Source organism: Cervus canadensis, chromosome 24, assembly GCF_019320065.1.
Source record: "Cervus canadensis isolate Bull #8, Minnesota chromosome 24, ASM1932006v1, whole genome shotgun sequence".
NCBI lineage: Eukaryota > Metazoa > Chordata > Mammalia > Artiodactyla > Cervidae > Cervus > Cervus canadensis.
The window spans coordinates 4791281-4805307 of NC_057409.1; the positions used below are offsets into that span (position 1 = coordinate 4791281).

General features: G+C 58.8%; 1 protein-coding gene across 2 annotated transcripts in view; it reads left to right on the forward strand.

Annotated features, from left to right (window-relative positions):
* The window catches only part of ALPL (alkaline phosphatase, biomineralization associated), a 62909-nt gene extending 49114 nt beyond the window's left edge, over window positions 1–13795 (forward strand). For both annotated transcript variants that reach the window (XM_043444904.1, XM_043444905.1), the window contains exons 5-12: window positions 93–267; window positions 1242–1417; window positions 4808–4951; window positions 6802–6871; window positions 8753–8887; window positions 11203–11394; window positions 11817–11936; window positions 12797–13795. In XM_043444904.1, coding sequence (XP_043300839.1) covers window positions 93–267; window positions 1242–1417; window positions 4808–4951; window positions 6802–6871; window positions 8753–8887; window positions 11203–11394; window positions 11817–11936; window positions 12797–13062 — 1278 coding nt within the window. In that variant the 3' untranslated portion in view covers window positions 13063–13795. The remainder of the gene's footprint in view (window positions 1–92; window positions 268–1241; window positions 1418–4807; window positions 4952–6801; window positions 6872–8752; window positions 8888–11202; window positions 11395–11816; window positions 11937–12796) is intronic.
* The last annotated feature ends 232 nt before the right edge of the window (window positions 13796–14027 follow it).

The window sequence follows — 14027 nt, forward strand, 5'->3', positions numbered from 1 at the left end:
CTGTGTCCAGGCCCCGGGCTGTGAGTGGGGGTGGGGGGCAGCAGGGTGGGCCAAGGCCAGGCTGTCTCCTGACCTTCCTTCTCCGCCCGCAGACGTACAACACCAACGCCCAGGTGCCCGATAGCGCAGGCACCGCCACTGCCTACCTGTGCGGGGTGAAGGCCAACGAGGGCACCGTGGGGGTGAGTGCCGCCACCCAGCGCTCCCAGTGCAACACCACGCAGGGCAACGAGGTCACCTCCATCCTGCGCTGGGCCAAGGACGCGGGTGAGTGGGGCGAGCCGTGCGGAAGGGGCCCGGCTCTGTGGCCCGTCTGGGCCTCAGTCCTTCCAACTGTACAACGGGGAGAGAGCAGAAAAAGAGGCTCGCCAGGGTCCTTCCAGCTCTGATGTTCCGGGACTCTGCGAACTCTTCAGGGACTTTCTTCTGTGACAGCGAAGGCTCAAGGCTTCTCAGTGTGGGTTTGCCCCCAGCTCATTTCCTGGAGTCTATTTGTTTGACTATAAAATGTGCTTGAAAACATAGCCCCTCACAGGTTCAGCGTGAGGAAGGTGAGGGATCTAGCCCAGCGCTGGTCTCGTGGGAGTCCAGTAGCTATCTACCCCTGTTCCTTTCCTCCTTGGAACTGGGAGGCACCGGGATGTTCCCCCGACATCCCTGGAGTCATGGTGTGAGTCTGGCTGATGTTGGTGACAGAGCCACACTCCATCTGAGAGCCCTTCGGAGGGACCCCTGAGTTTTTGCAGGGCAGCCGTGGACTTCCTGCAGGGGTGGGGTGTGGTGGGGTCCTCGGTGGAGAGGAGGGCTCCCGCCTAGGTGCTAATGTTTCAGGGACCCTTGGGAGTGGGGAGGGTCACAGAGGCAGAGGGTCTGAGCTGTCTGGCTGTTTGGAAGCCACCCACCCTGCCTTTCCAGGTGGCTCAGCGCAGAACATGCAGGAGACTTGGGTTCGATCCTTGGGTCGGGAAGATCCCCTGGGGGAGGGCATGGTAACCCACTCCAGTATTCTTCCCTGGGAAGTCCCATGGACAGAGGGGCCTGGTGGGCTACAGTCCATGAGGTCAGAAAGAGTCGAGTGACTGAGCACACACATAAGCCTGCCTTTGGTACTGATGGGGAGCCTGGGGCCCAGGCTGGCAGTGGAACTGGCCCATCTTTAGCTGAGAGAGGGAAAGAGAAGAGAGCTGGCTTGGACAGCCCGAAGTCCAGATGAACCCGACCCCTCCTCCCCCACTCCTCAGGGAAATCCGTGGGCATCGTGACCACCACGCGAGTGAACCACGCCACCCCCAGTGCCTCCTACGCCCACTCCGCTGACCGGGACTGGTACTCAGACAACGAGATGCCCCCGGAGGCCCTGAGCCAGGGCTGCAAGGACATCGCCTACCAGCTCATGCACAACGTCAAGGACATCGAGGCAAGTGCGGGGCAGGGTACAGCCAGGGCAGGGCAGGCGAGGCGGGGCCCCTGGTGGGCCTGAGGCCTCAGGCCCAGACTGGCCCGGAAGAAGCGGCCTGAGCAGGCTCTGCACTCACCTGGGAGGGCTCCCGGCCCATTAGGGGATTTGCGGTTGAGGCAGGGAGGCACTGTGGGATTTCACTGTGGTGGGCCTGAGAGATGAACCCTGATGGGGCCGCCACCGTGCCCCGAGAGTCAGGCGCCCAGGGATTATTCTGTCCATTGGGAACTGGCGCTGCCCTGGAGCGTGGGGGTGACCCGGTACCCGCCCCGTACGTTCCCACATGCACGGACAGCCGTGAGTCCCGTGCACTCAGGCAGCGTGCCCAGAGAAAAGGCGATGTGCAAGCCGTGGTTGGCACAGGCTCTTACTTTAGAACTTGGGGTCACGTTCTTGGCCTGCTGTTTGCTAGCTGTGTGACCTTAGGTCAGTTACTTAACCTCTCTGAGCCTTCCCTTCTACAGCCCTTTTGTGAAATGTACCTACCTTTTAAGCCCATTGCCAGATCTAGATAAAATAATCCCTGTAAGAGTTTGGCACTGGGCCTGATGCCTCGTGAGTGTTCAGAAGGGGGTAGCATTTACGCAGGAGCGGCTAGGTGTCCCTGTCCTGAAACACGAGCTCTGACGTATGGAGCACTTTGCACACACGCGCCCCAGTATCATCCGCCTGACACTCAGCTGGGTCCCCACCTTCTGTTTCTTAAATGAGACCCTCTGGCTTGTTCCCTTTTCAAGGTCTTGTTACCTCCCGTGGGGGTGCTGGTGAGGAGGCGAGGGGGCCTCGGCCCCTGAGCTTAGAATGGGGGTTCAGGGAGGCTCAGAGAGAGCCCCCAGGCCCCTCCCACTCCGTCTGATTCTACCCCCACCAGACTAACTCCCTGGCTCCCAGACCCCACCATGCCATGCCCCCAGTTTCCAAGTGCCACCTGCCCCTCTTCCAACCTCTCGTTTCTCTTTTCCGAGCCGTGGATTAAGCTGCCCTTCTCGGGACGTGTAGTCCTGGTGACCAGCTCCTAGCTAGCTAGTATCTCAGGCAGAGCACCCTTCGGACTTTGCGGGTACCGGACAGGTTGCTTCCCTCCCCCGAGCCTCAGTGTCCCCACCTGTGCAGCAAGAGCAGGGTGCCCCCGCCCCGTCCCCTCCCCGCCTCCCCGGGCTGCTGGAGGCCGAGATGAGGTCATGGATGTGAGAACATTTGTTGTACAAGTGCAGGGTGTAATTACGGGACTGCCCTTGAGAGAGATTTGGCGGCAACTGCCTGAGAAGGGGACAGGAGCTTAAAGGAAGGCTTTGCTGGCAGAGGAGGAGGGGATTGCAGGGGCGGGGGGTTGCACCCCGGCCTGAGTGAGGGGGTGCGGCCGCTGGGAGGGCCGCCCCGCCCCCCATCTCCTCCCTCAGCCCCCCTGTCCTTCTCTGCTCCTCAATCGCCGCCCCACCGCAGAGCCCCCCCCCACAAAGCCCCCCAGGCTGCACATGAAACAAAAATGCTGGTGTCCGCCCTGAAAATAAATATCTTTTACTAAAAAAAAAAAGAAAAAGAAAGAAAAAGAAAAATGAAAGACACAAACCCAAACCCCAAAGCCAAACAGCAAGTCTGTTATTTGGGAGTTTAATGAGTGTGTGAAGTCCCTGTTGGGGCTGGAAATGACGAGGCTCCAGGCAAGAAGATTGGGGGCTTCATTTTCCATTCTGAAAATGCCAAGGGGTCAGGTTCTGTGGGAACGGTTTGGAGGGGGGCAGGGAGCCAGTGACCCGGGGTCCCCTTCTCCTTTCTGTCACGAGCCTGCCCCGCCCCACGGAGCTCCTGGCTGGAGCTGGCTGTGAGGGGCTTGCCTTCACGGAGCCACGCTGAGCTCCACTACTGCTGGCCGTGAGAACGCCTTGCAGGGGAAGCCAGCCCCCGGGGGGCGGCCGGGACTGGACTGCTCGTCACTGCGTTTCCTCCCGGGACAGTCCTGTGCGTGGGCTGTCCGTTCCATTTAATAGATGGACACCCGGAGCCGCAGAGAGCTTAAGCGCCCGGACCTTGGTCAAGATACAGCAGAGTCAGAATTCCAACCCCAGTCTGACTTCAGAGGCCTTTCTGGTTCCCCGGGATCCGGGATGGCCCTGTATCTGCCATCTGTACCACCAGCCTGGGCTCCTGGCTCCCTGTCCACCCGGCAGAACCTGGGCTCTGAGGAGGGCGCCTGTGAAATGCCATCCCCGGGGACGGCGAGTCTAAGGCCGGCCGTCACTGGACTCTGCGCTCCCGAGGTGTCAGCCAGGGGCAGTGGCCTGGGCTGACGCCCGCAGTAACAGGAGGACACCGGCGTGGTGGTCAGCGCGGGCGGCGGCTGTTATGCCCTTGGCCCCCATTTTAAAAATAGTCAGGACTTCAAACATGGTCTCCCAAGGAAAACAAACAGCCCCGCGTCCGTCTGCCCGCGTGGGTCAGCGCGGTGGGTAAAATTAGCCTGGCGGTGACTACACAGACGTGGGCGCTGGCCGCTGTTTGCCAGGCTCCCAGCTGGGCTGCCCCAAGACCTCCCTGGCAGAGGCCTCTCGCCTCCGGGGGGGCGGGTGGGGGGCGAGGAGGCAGCTCTCGGTCGGAGTCCCCATCCTCCGCTCCATGGACACAGCAGGAGCTGGAGGCGCCTTGGGTTCACATCCCGGCTCTGTACCCTCGCTGGCTGTGTAGCCTTAGGGGAAAGAAATCATATTTCTGCACCCATTTGTTTGGAAAAGAGGTGACGTGGGTAGCCTTGCAGCCTTGTATGACGTTGAACAAGATCAGGTATCTCGAGTCCTTTAGGGCTTCCCAGGTGGCTCAGGGGTAAAGAATGCTCCTGCCAATGCCGCAGACTCGGGTTCGATCCCTGGGTCGGGAAGATCCCCTGGAGAAGGAAATGAGCAACCCACTCCAGTGTTCTTGCCTGGAGAATCCCATGGACAGAGGAGCCTGGCGGGCTACAGTCCATGGGGTCACACGTGTGGGACACGACTCAGCGACTAAACAACAGCAATCTCAAGGCCTTAGTCCCCGCCACACACGCTGTAAGATGCCGCTGCTCTCACACCAGCCGAAGTTGGTATTGGGCTTCTGGAAAGCCAGGTAAGGGAGGTTAGCGCCAGTATTGCACTCCGAAGCCCAAACCACAATCCCAGTAGACTCGTGATTTCATTCCTGGCCGAGCCGATGGAGCAGAGGCTCAGGGCAGGTGGTGCGCACTGGAGCCAGGACTCACCACGCCGGAGAGGCGTCCGCTCCGTCCGTCCCCCGCGGAGCCCAGCTCTCCAGCTGGGCCTCTGGGAACCTCCAGACGGCATGGCGCCCCTGGGGTACTGACGGCTGTGTCCCCTTTAGGTGATCATGGGGGGCGGCCGGAAGTACATGTTCCCCAAGAACAGAACCGATGTGGAGTATGAGCTGGACGAGAAGGCCAGAGGCACGAGGCTGGACGGCCTGAACCTCATCGACATCTGGAAGAGCTTCAAACCGAAACACAAGGTAGCCTGTCCAGTTGCCTGACGACTGGGCGGGGAGGTGCTGGGGGGAATCCTTCTCTGCATCTGTTCATTTCTGTAGAATGGGTTTGTAATTCTTAGCTCAGGCCCAAAGGACCTTACCAAAGGACCTCAAAGTCAAAGGTGTCTGAATGTCACATGAAAAAGTGAAAGTGAAGTCGCTCAGTCGTGTCTGACTCTTTGCGACCCGATGGATTGTAGCCTACCAGGTTTCTCCATCCATGGGATTTTCCAGGCAAGATTACTGGAGTGGGTTGCCATTTCCTTCTCCAGGGGATCTTTCTGACCCAGGGATCGAACCTGGGTCTCCAGCACGGCAGGCAGACGCTTTACCGTCTGAGCAGGGAAGTTCACATAGTAGGTGCCCATTGATTCCTTCCTTCAGGCAGTGAGGAAGAGGGTGGGCCAAGGAGTGACCTGCATGGCCATGCAGCCCACCGTACCCCTACTGCGTGCGGGGCCCCTGGCGAGGCCTGAGGTCCAAAGGATGAATCAGATGGCCAAGGAAACGTGGAACACTGCTTGGATGGCGAGATGCCCAGCACCTACGGGAACCCAGAGGGGACAGACCACAAGGGAAGGGCTGAGAAGCCCCGAAACAGGGGGGGGGAGGAGGAGGCCACGCTTGGGGGAATCTCGCAGGCCGCGGTGGCAGGGAGGGGCCGGGGTCAGGGCACGTGCTGGCCGGGGAAGGGAGGCCGAAGCGTGGGAAGACCTGGGCACTGGCTCCCGGGAGCAGCTCTGGCCCGTGAAATCCGTCTGCAGGCCCTGGGGCCTGGGGCAGCTGGGGTCTGGAAATGACTGTGGTCGGAGCTGAAGACAGTGGGGAGCAGCCTGGCAGCCGCTTTGATGTCACTCTGGGGTTGGGTTTCAGAGGCTTCCAGGCCTGGCCCCTGGGGAGGCCTTGTGGGATGGAGCTAGGCCAAGACTGAGGTGGGGGCAGGGACGGGGAACGGTCCCCCGGGGTGGGTGGGGGCAGGACCTAGCTGCTTTGAACTCTTCCCGTGCCTTCTGAGTCAGCTCTGGCTAGACCAGAGCCCCACCCCAGCCCAAGCCTGAGAGACACCGCCATTCCCAGCCTCGGTTTCTCTACCTGGAACATGGGACCAGAGCTTGGCCCCCCAGGCATGAAGTGAGGGATAGCAGGGGAACCCCACTTTCTTAGCCTTCCCACCTTCCTCCCCAGAGCAGCCCCGGAGGTTTGAAAAACCTCTGATCCCAACGCCATCACCCAGAGAAGGTGAAGAGCTCTCCTAAGGACACACAGATGGTTCCTGGTAGTTCAGGACCCCACCCCCCAGTCCAGGCCTGAAAGGCACCCTCTCCAGGCAAGCTGGCCAGTCCCTTCCTGTGGCCTCTGCCCTGGGAAAGCTGTCCTTCCTTTATTTCCCCCCGTAGCTGGGGTCCCCAGGGCAGACTTCCTTCCTTCCTGGCTCTGAGAACACACATAGCCCATACCTCTCAGTGAGTGCTCAAGGCCCTCGGTGATCTGTGCCTTCCTCTTTGCTCCACAGCACCCCCCCTGCTCGGAACGCTGTTCCCTGACTCCAGGTTGTTCAGTTCTTATTTTGTCTTCCAAGTCCCCATGAGGACCTCACCTCCACCAGGAAGCCCTCCCTGATCTTGTCTCTAGGTTCACAATGACCCAGGTCTCAGAATTCTCATCACCTTGCATTAAACTTACCTGTTTATTTGCCATTTCTTGAAGGCAGGGATGGTAGGTCCTCAGAGAGGGACTGTTAAATGACTGAAGGACACACATATGTGCCCCAGACGCTGAGGCCAGCTGACTCCCCCGGTCCCAGCGTGACTGACCCTGGCCCTTCCTTCTAGCACTCTCACTACGTCTGGAACCGCACTGATCTCCTGGCCCTTGACCCCCACACCGTGGACTACCTCTTGGGTAAGTGGAGGGGGTGGAGCGCACATCCAGCTGGGCGCCCTGGGGCCAGGGCTGTGTGAGCCAGTCCTGGGAGACGAGGCCCAGGTCGCCCCCACCCTAACTTAGGGACCTTTGTCCCCAGGTTCCAGGACCTGGGAAGGGTGAGGGAGGGGTTCTGGTTCATAGAACTAGACCTGAAACTTGCTGGCCGTGCGGGGCGAACAGCTCCATTGAGCACAAAGGGAAACAAAGCTCAGAGAAGGGAGACGACCTCTGGCGGGTCACACGGCCCAGGTGAGTCTGAACCCTAGCTGGTGCTGGGACTTAAACACATCCATGGCTGTCGAGCCAGGGGACGCAGAGCCAGCCCTGCAGAGCTGCCAGGGCAGAAGCCAGCTAGATTGTCTCCACTGATCTTGACTGGGGGGGAGGGGTTTGCCCCCACCTCCCCAGGGACTGGGTAATAGGTGTGGGACCCAAGGTGGCTCCAGGTGAGGTGGAATGAGACCCTGAATACCACTGCAGACATCTGGGTCCCCTTTCCCTCCTGGCTGTTGGGCCAAGCAGGTGGTGGCAAAGCCCCCTGCAAGCCTTTCTCAAGGAACACGGCCCCTGGGCCCTGGGCGTGGCCTCAGAGATTCTGGGCTTAGAGCAGGGCACCTGGAGGATCGCTCAGACGCACACAGCTCTCTGCTTGCCTGGGCCACGCAGCGCACACCCCATACGCCACACTGCCTGTAGAGAATTATGCCTGTACCCATGTAGCATGAACATTCCATTTATGGGTCTAGAGCCAGGTTGCTGGGTTCAAATCCAGTTCCTACCACTCATGAGCTGTGCAATCCTGGGCAAGTGACTTCTCTTTTCTGTGCCTCCATTTTCTATAAAATGAGGATAATGAATCTCTATACAGTGGGTACAGTGATCGGGCCTGCCTCAGGTGACATGAGGATTAAATGAGCTAATGTATAAGTTATCTCTGTGGCTGCATAACAGATGATCCCAAAACTTTACAGTTTAAAACGAGAGCAAACATTTACTCTTTCACAGTTTCTTTGGGTCAGGAATCTGGGAGTGGTTTAGCTGGGTCTCTCAGGAGGTTGCAGTCCCCTGAAGGCTTGACTGGGGCTGGGACTTCCAGGGTGGCTCACTCACATGGCTAAGGAGTCAGTGCGGGCTGTTGGCCGGAGGCCTCAGTGAGCGTGAATTCCAGGAGGAAGGGCTGCTAGGCGACATCTCAGAGGCTGGGCCCAGCTGCTTCCAAAGCACACAGGACAACATGTGGCCCAGAGTAAGCAATCTGTTCCTTGGAGCTCCTGTTAGGCTGCGCTTACTAATGGAAGGGCAAGGTGTTCTGGAAGCACATCCAGGACTGGAAAACAGCAATCCAGTACATGTGGAATCTTGTGATATGAGCAAGGAATGGATCTCTCTCCTTGTTTCACGAGGGAAAAAACCACACTCAGGGAATAGCAGACACAGTGACCCCAAACCGTCTTTTGTTTCAGTGTATAAGCACTGAGCCCTTCAAACCTGACATGTAAACACACACCCAGGCTGTCTCATTGAGGCCGGGACACAATCCTCTGGCTTGTCCAGGGCCCTCTGGGCTAGGAGTGGGCTGATGGAGTGGAATCCCAGGTCTCCCATTAGCAGCTGAACGTAGCGAGTTACAGAACACCTGAGCCTCAGTCTCCTCTGTGAAATGGACACAGTGCCCCCACCACCACCAAGGCGAGGCTGAGAAGATGAACAGAGGCAGCCCTCCCAGAGCACCTGGCACAAGTCAGGCTGCCAGAGACCCCCAGAGCTGCTTCCGCCCCCCACCGCCCTTTACCCCCAAGTTGTGCGTGAGAAGCCTCTGCTCCCTGAGACGCCCACACCCTCCTGGCTCCTTCTCAGGTCTCTTTGAGCCGGGGGACATGCAGTATGAACTCAACAGGAACAACGTGACTGACCCTTCACTCTCCGAGATGGTAGAGATGGCCATCAAGATCCTGAACAAGAACTCCAAAGGCTTCTTCCTGCTGGTGGAAGGTAAGGGGCCCAAGCCTAGCTGCAAGGCCGCTTCCCTGGGAGCTTCTGGGTGGGCTTAGGGGTCGGGTGGTCAGCTCTCGGAGAGGACTGTCCCATTTGGGGATAAGCAGAGAGCTTCCTTTGGGGAGGATGGGTCATGAATGAGAGAGTTGGAGAGAAGGGGCGGTGCTGAAGCTCCCAGCCCAACAAGCTCTTCTTTGGGTGTGGAGATGGCTCATCTGGCTTACCAGTCCAGGAAGGCTTCCTGAGAGAGGAGGCAGTTTTCTTCCTTTTTGGAAATTCCTCCCCAAAGCCTGTCTCTGGAGGGGTGTGCAGCCCCCACAGCTTCACTCCTCCCCAAAGACAAGTCTGCAAGCCCCCGTAGTCAGAGGTGCCCTGACCAGCTGCCTGGCTGGGCCCAAGGACACTGGCCCAGGGTCGACCAGATGCCCATTGGTCTGTGGATGCCCTCACAGCTGGACAGTGGGCCTCTGCTGTTATTAGGCCCATATGGGGCCAAAGCCAGAGAGGAGAAGGCCCAGGGCAGCCCCTGGGTATATCCTGGGGTCCCTAGGGCTGGGAGAGCCAGACCCTTCGGGAGGCAGCTGTGCTGTCTGCCGAGACTCCTGGGGTTTCCCAGTGCTGTCGTGAGGCCCGGGACTCATTGTCCGAGTGCTGCCACCCACTGACTCTTGTGACTTTTACCTGTGCATTGCTGTAAAAATGAGGCCCAAAATAGTCCCCTTCTCCAAGAAGGACAATTAGCATCCATTGTGTCCAGAGACATAATGTACTTGGAAGGGGGCCCAGCAGAGAATAAATCCTCAATGCTTCTATTATTATCATTATTATGATTGCCCAATAGCTAAGGCGATCACAACAGAAAGTAAGAGGAAATGATAAAGTCTCTGGAATCCTCCAAAGTTCTAACAACTATTCCTCTTCTGCCTGGACACACACATGCACACACGGACATACTTGCACACGTCCTCCCACCGCACATACACACACGCTCGCGCCTGTACCCCCTCCAGAGGCCAGCGGCCACCAGCCCAGCTTGGCTGCTCTCCTGCCAAACCCCGGGGTTCCCACTCAAGCACAGCGGCCTCGGCCTGGCCCCAAACGGGCCTCTGACGCTGAGGAAGCAGCCAGGAACCAGTGGTGGTGAACACGGGCTCCCCCGGGAGCGGTCCTCTTTGTGAGCAGGGCCAGGACCGGGCCGGCCAGGCCAGCTGCTCCCAGAGCCACAACAAAGGAGGGACCCGCCCTGCCAGCCGGCCAGGCCTGTGTGGTGAGGCCCAGGCCAGCAGGAAGGCAGGGCGGCCAGGCGCCCAGGCTCCAGACCCTCAGAGTTGGGAGTGTCCACCCAGGCATCGTCTTCCTCTTAGAGACGGGAGGCGCTCCCTGCAGTCACACAGTCTCAGCTGTGATCTCCAAGCCAGGCTTAACCGAGCCAGGCCTGCTCTGCTCACCTGGGGGGAGGTGGCATGGGGTGCAGGCTTCTCCAGGCCTTTATGGAAGCCTTCTGTGGGCACTGCCCAGGCCCCGAGGGCTTTTCCCCTCTAAGAGTGTGCTTCACACTCGGTAATTTGGAGTAATTCCCTGAGAGCTCAGTTGGTGAAGAATCCACTTGCAATGCAGTAGACCCTGGTTCAATTCCTGGGTTGGGAAGATCCCCTGGAGAAGGGAAAGGCTACCCACGCCAGTATTCTGGCCTGGAGAATTCCACGGACTGTATAGTCCATGGGGTTGCAAAGAGTCTGACACGACTGAGAGACTTTCACTTTCACTTTATACTCAGAGGGGATGTATTCAAAGATGGAAAAACAGGGCTTTAGAGTGGGTCATGTGAATTCAAAGCCCAGCAGATCTCACCTTGGACACGTCAGTTCCCCAGTCTCAGCCTCAGTTGCTCCATCTGTAAACTGGGCTGATTGTACCCATCTCTGCCCAGTTGTTGGGAATGGGGAACAAGACGTCGGCTTGTTCTGTCTGGCACCTAGTAGGTATTCAGGCATGTTGGGTCCTCTCCCTAACTCTCCGAGGTCTTCAGGAACTCCGAGCAGCTGAAGAAGCAGCTCAGAGAGCAGCGTGGGGTGGTGGATCTGCCTTAAACCTGACTTTGCACTGTCCACACGTGGGCCTGTGGCCCAGCGACTCACCGTCTGAGCTGCTGGGAAGGTTGAACAGCTGTATTAAATGCCTGGCATGGTGCCCGGCCCAGGGGAGCTCCCATCGAGGAGGTTAACCTGGCGGTTAACCCAGGGGGATGGGAATCGGGGATTACACCTCGTCCCCCGCCCCCTGACCAGAGGGCTTTGCCTTGGTGTCCCAAGGGGGCAGGATTGACCACGGGCACCACGAGGGCAAAGCCAAGCAGGCGCTGCATGAAGCGGTGGAGATGGACCAGGCCATCGGGCAGGCGGGCGCTATGACCTCCGTAGAAGACACGCTGACCGTTGTCACCGCTGACCACTCCCACGTCTTTACCTTTGGCGGGTACACCCCCCGTGGCAACTCTATCTTTGGTAGGTAGTCTTCCACTGGGGAGCAGGGGTAGGGTAGGAGAGTTGGCAAGCCCAGGGCCTGGCACATGTGGGACTCGGAATTGGGGAGGGAAAAGAAGTTACTGGCAGGTGGGGGAATAGAGGGTGGGGGGCGTGGAGGGAAGTGATGCCTGGGTGGCCACCAGGATGATGGATAGGTAGAAGAATGAGAGGCAGGATGGATTAATGGACAGGGGAGAGAAGAGAATGCAGGGTTGGATGGAAGGATGGACCAACAGATGGGAGGACACGGGCACAATCAAAACTGAGGGATGGTCGGTTGGAAATAAACTGGGCTTGGAAGGTGGCTTCCTTGGGCGGGGACCCAGGGACCCTAGCTGGGGGTTAGGGACTGGACTCCTGGTGCTCCAACATGACCCCTGGACCAATGCCTTCTTGTGCAGGTCTGGCCCCCATGGTGAGCGACACAGACAAGAAGCCTTTCACCGCCATCCTGTACGGCAACGGGCCTGGCTACAAGGTGGTGGGTGGTGAGCGAGAGAATGTCTCCATGGTGGACTATGGTGAGAACGCAAGGCCCAGGGCTGGGAGGGGACAGGGCACCCCCTTGGGGACGAGCTCGGAAACTGTGTGGTCCTCTGGTTAAGGCTGGGAGCGAGGTGTCCCAGAATAGACAGGACTTGAGTCAGAACAATGTCAGTTTGAATCCCCTCCTCAAATCCTAGCAACTCTGTGACCTTGGGCATATAACTTCACCTTCCTCATTTTCAGTTTCCTTCAGAAGAATGGTCTACCTCCCAGGGTTGTCTGAAGGGCTAGCTGGATCTGATGAGCTTAGCATGGTACCTAGCACATGCAGGTGCTTGCTGTTTTGTACTGTCATTTTTACTGGCTGTATAGTATTCCAGTGTGTGCGCACCTTCCCAGTTTATTTGATTCCATATTGTTGAATATTTGTTCATGATGTCCCCAGCACCCCCCTGGGGGTCTAATGGCACAGCCAAGGATCAGAGGCTTTTCCTGGGTTGGCTCTTCCCTTCTAATCCAGACAGCCCAGATGAGATCTGCAGGTTGAGAGAGCAGACTTCTGTGTCAGAACAGACTCAGGCTTGAATCCTGTGGCCTAGTGTAGGAAATTACTTTCCCTCACTGAGCCTCAGCTTCCTCTTCTATAAAATGGGAGCATTCTGGACTTCCCGAGTGGTCCAGTGGTTAAAGACTCCACGCTCCCAATGCAGGCGGCACGGGTTTGATCCCTGGTTGGGGAACTAGAATCCCATGTGCTGCACAGAGTGGCCCCCCACCTCGAAAAAAAACGGGGGAGGAGGGCATTTGAGCCAGTCCGGAAGTGGGCACGGAAGAGCTGCTGCACCGTGCCAGGCCCCCTGGCAGGTGCTCAGTAAGCGTTTCTTCTGGCCCACAGCTCACAACAACTATCAGGCGCAGTCCGCTGTGCCCCTGCGCCACGAGACCCACGGCGGGGAGGATGTAGCCGTCTTTGCCAAGGGCCCCATGGCGCACCTGCTGCACGGCGTCCACGAGCAGAACTACATCCCCCACGTGATGGCCTACGCGGCCTGCATTGGTGCCAACCGCGACCACTGTGCCTCAGCCAGCTCGTCCAGCAGCCCCGCCCCAGGCCCCCTGCTGCTCCTGCTGGCCCTGCTGCCCCTGGGCAGCCTGTTCTGAGGGCCCGGGGCCCGGGCACCCACCAGCCCGTGACCGATGGCCGGTGCTGCCCACGGCCTGGCAGCCCACACCTCAAAGAGGCGGGAGGCAGAGACCCCCACCGCCTCTGCCGCTGCCAGCAAGGGGACCCAGGAAACCAAAGTCTGCCTGCCGCCCGCCTGGCTCCCCTCTGGAATCCTCCACTGCGGCCAGATCAGTTGCTGGCCTCCAGCCTCCCCCGCCACCCGCTGCCCCCTTTTGGCCGACAGGGTAGGTTTCTCTTGGGCAGGCAGAGCGCATAGACTGCAGAACTTCTCAAAGCCTCTTATTTTTCTAGCAACTCTATTGCTCCAGACCCAGAGGCCTAGAGCTTCTATGGAACATTCTGGATCTGACCCTCCCCCACCCCGTTCCCCATCCCTCTGGAATCCACCAGGCTCATGGGCCCATTCCCCAAGTCCATCCCTAACTGCAGGGGAGACCAGGTCCTCCTCAGGAGGGAGGTTTGCTCACTCACTCCAAGGTCGCCCCGGGGCTCCCAGGAAGTCGGCTCCGAGGACTGGCCGTCCAGCCCCGGGTGACCCAGGCTGGGAAGAGGAGTCTGGCAAAGCGGACGCTTCCCGGCTCTAAACACACACGCCAGCTCCTCTCTGAAGGGACGCTCCTGTTTGAAACAGCCAAAAAATTTTCTCTTTTTGGTGTTGGTTAAAAGGGAACACAAAACATTTAAATAAAACTTTCCAAATATTTCTGAGGACAGGACTGAGTCTTTGTGGTCAGTGAGGAAGAGACTGAAATAAGCTCACTTCTCTGGGGAGAGCTGGACTCGGGGCCCAGGAGCGCACGCAGGTGGGGGTGGGTGGGGAGGAGGAGGGGGTCTGCCGCTGACCTGGTCTTCACCACTCATTACCTGGGTGACTGTGGACAAAGTCCTTTGCGTCTCTGCCTCTCCGGGAGGCAGCCCACTGCGGGACTGCCATGAGGAT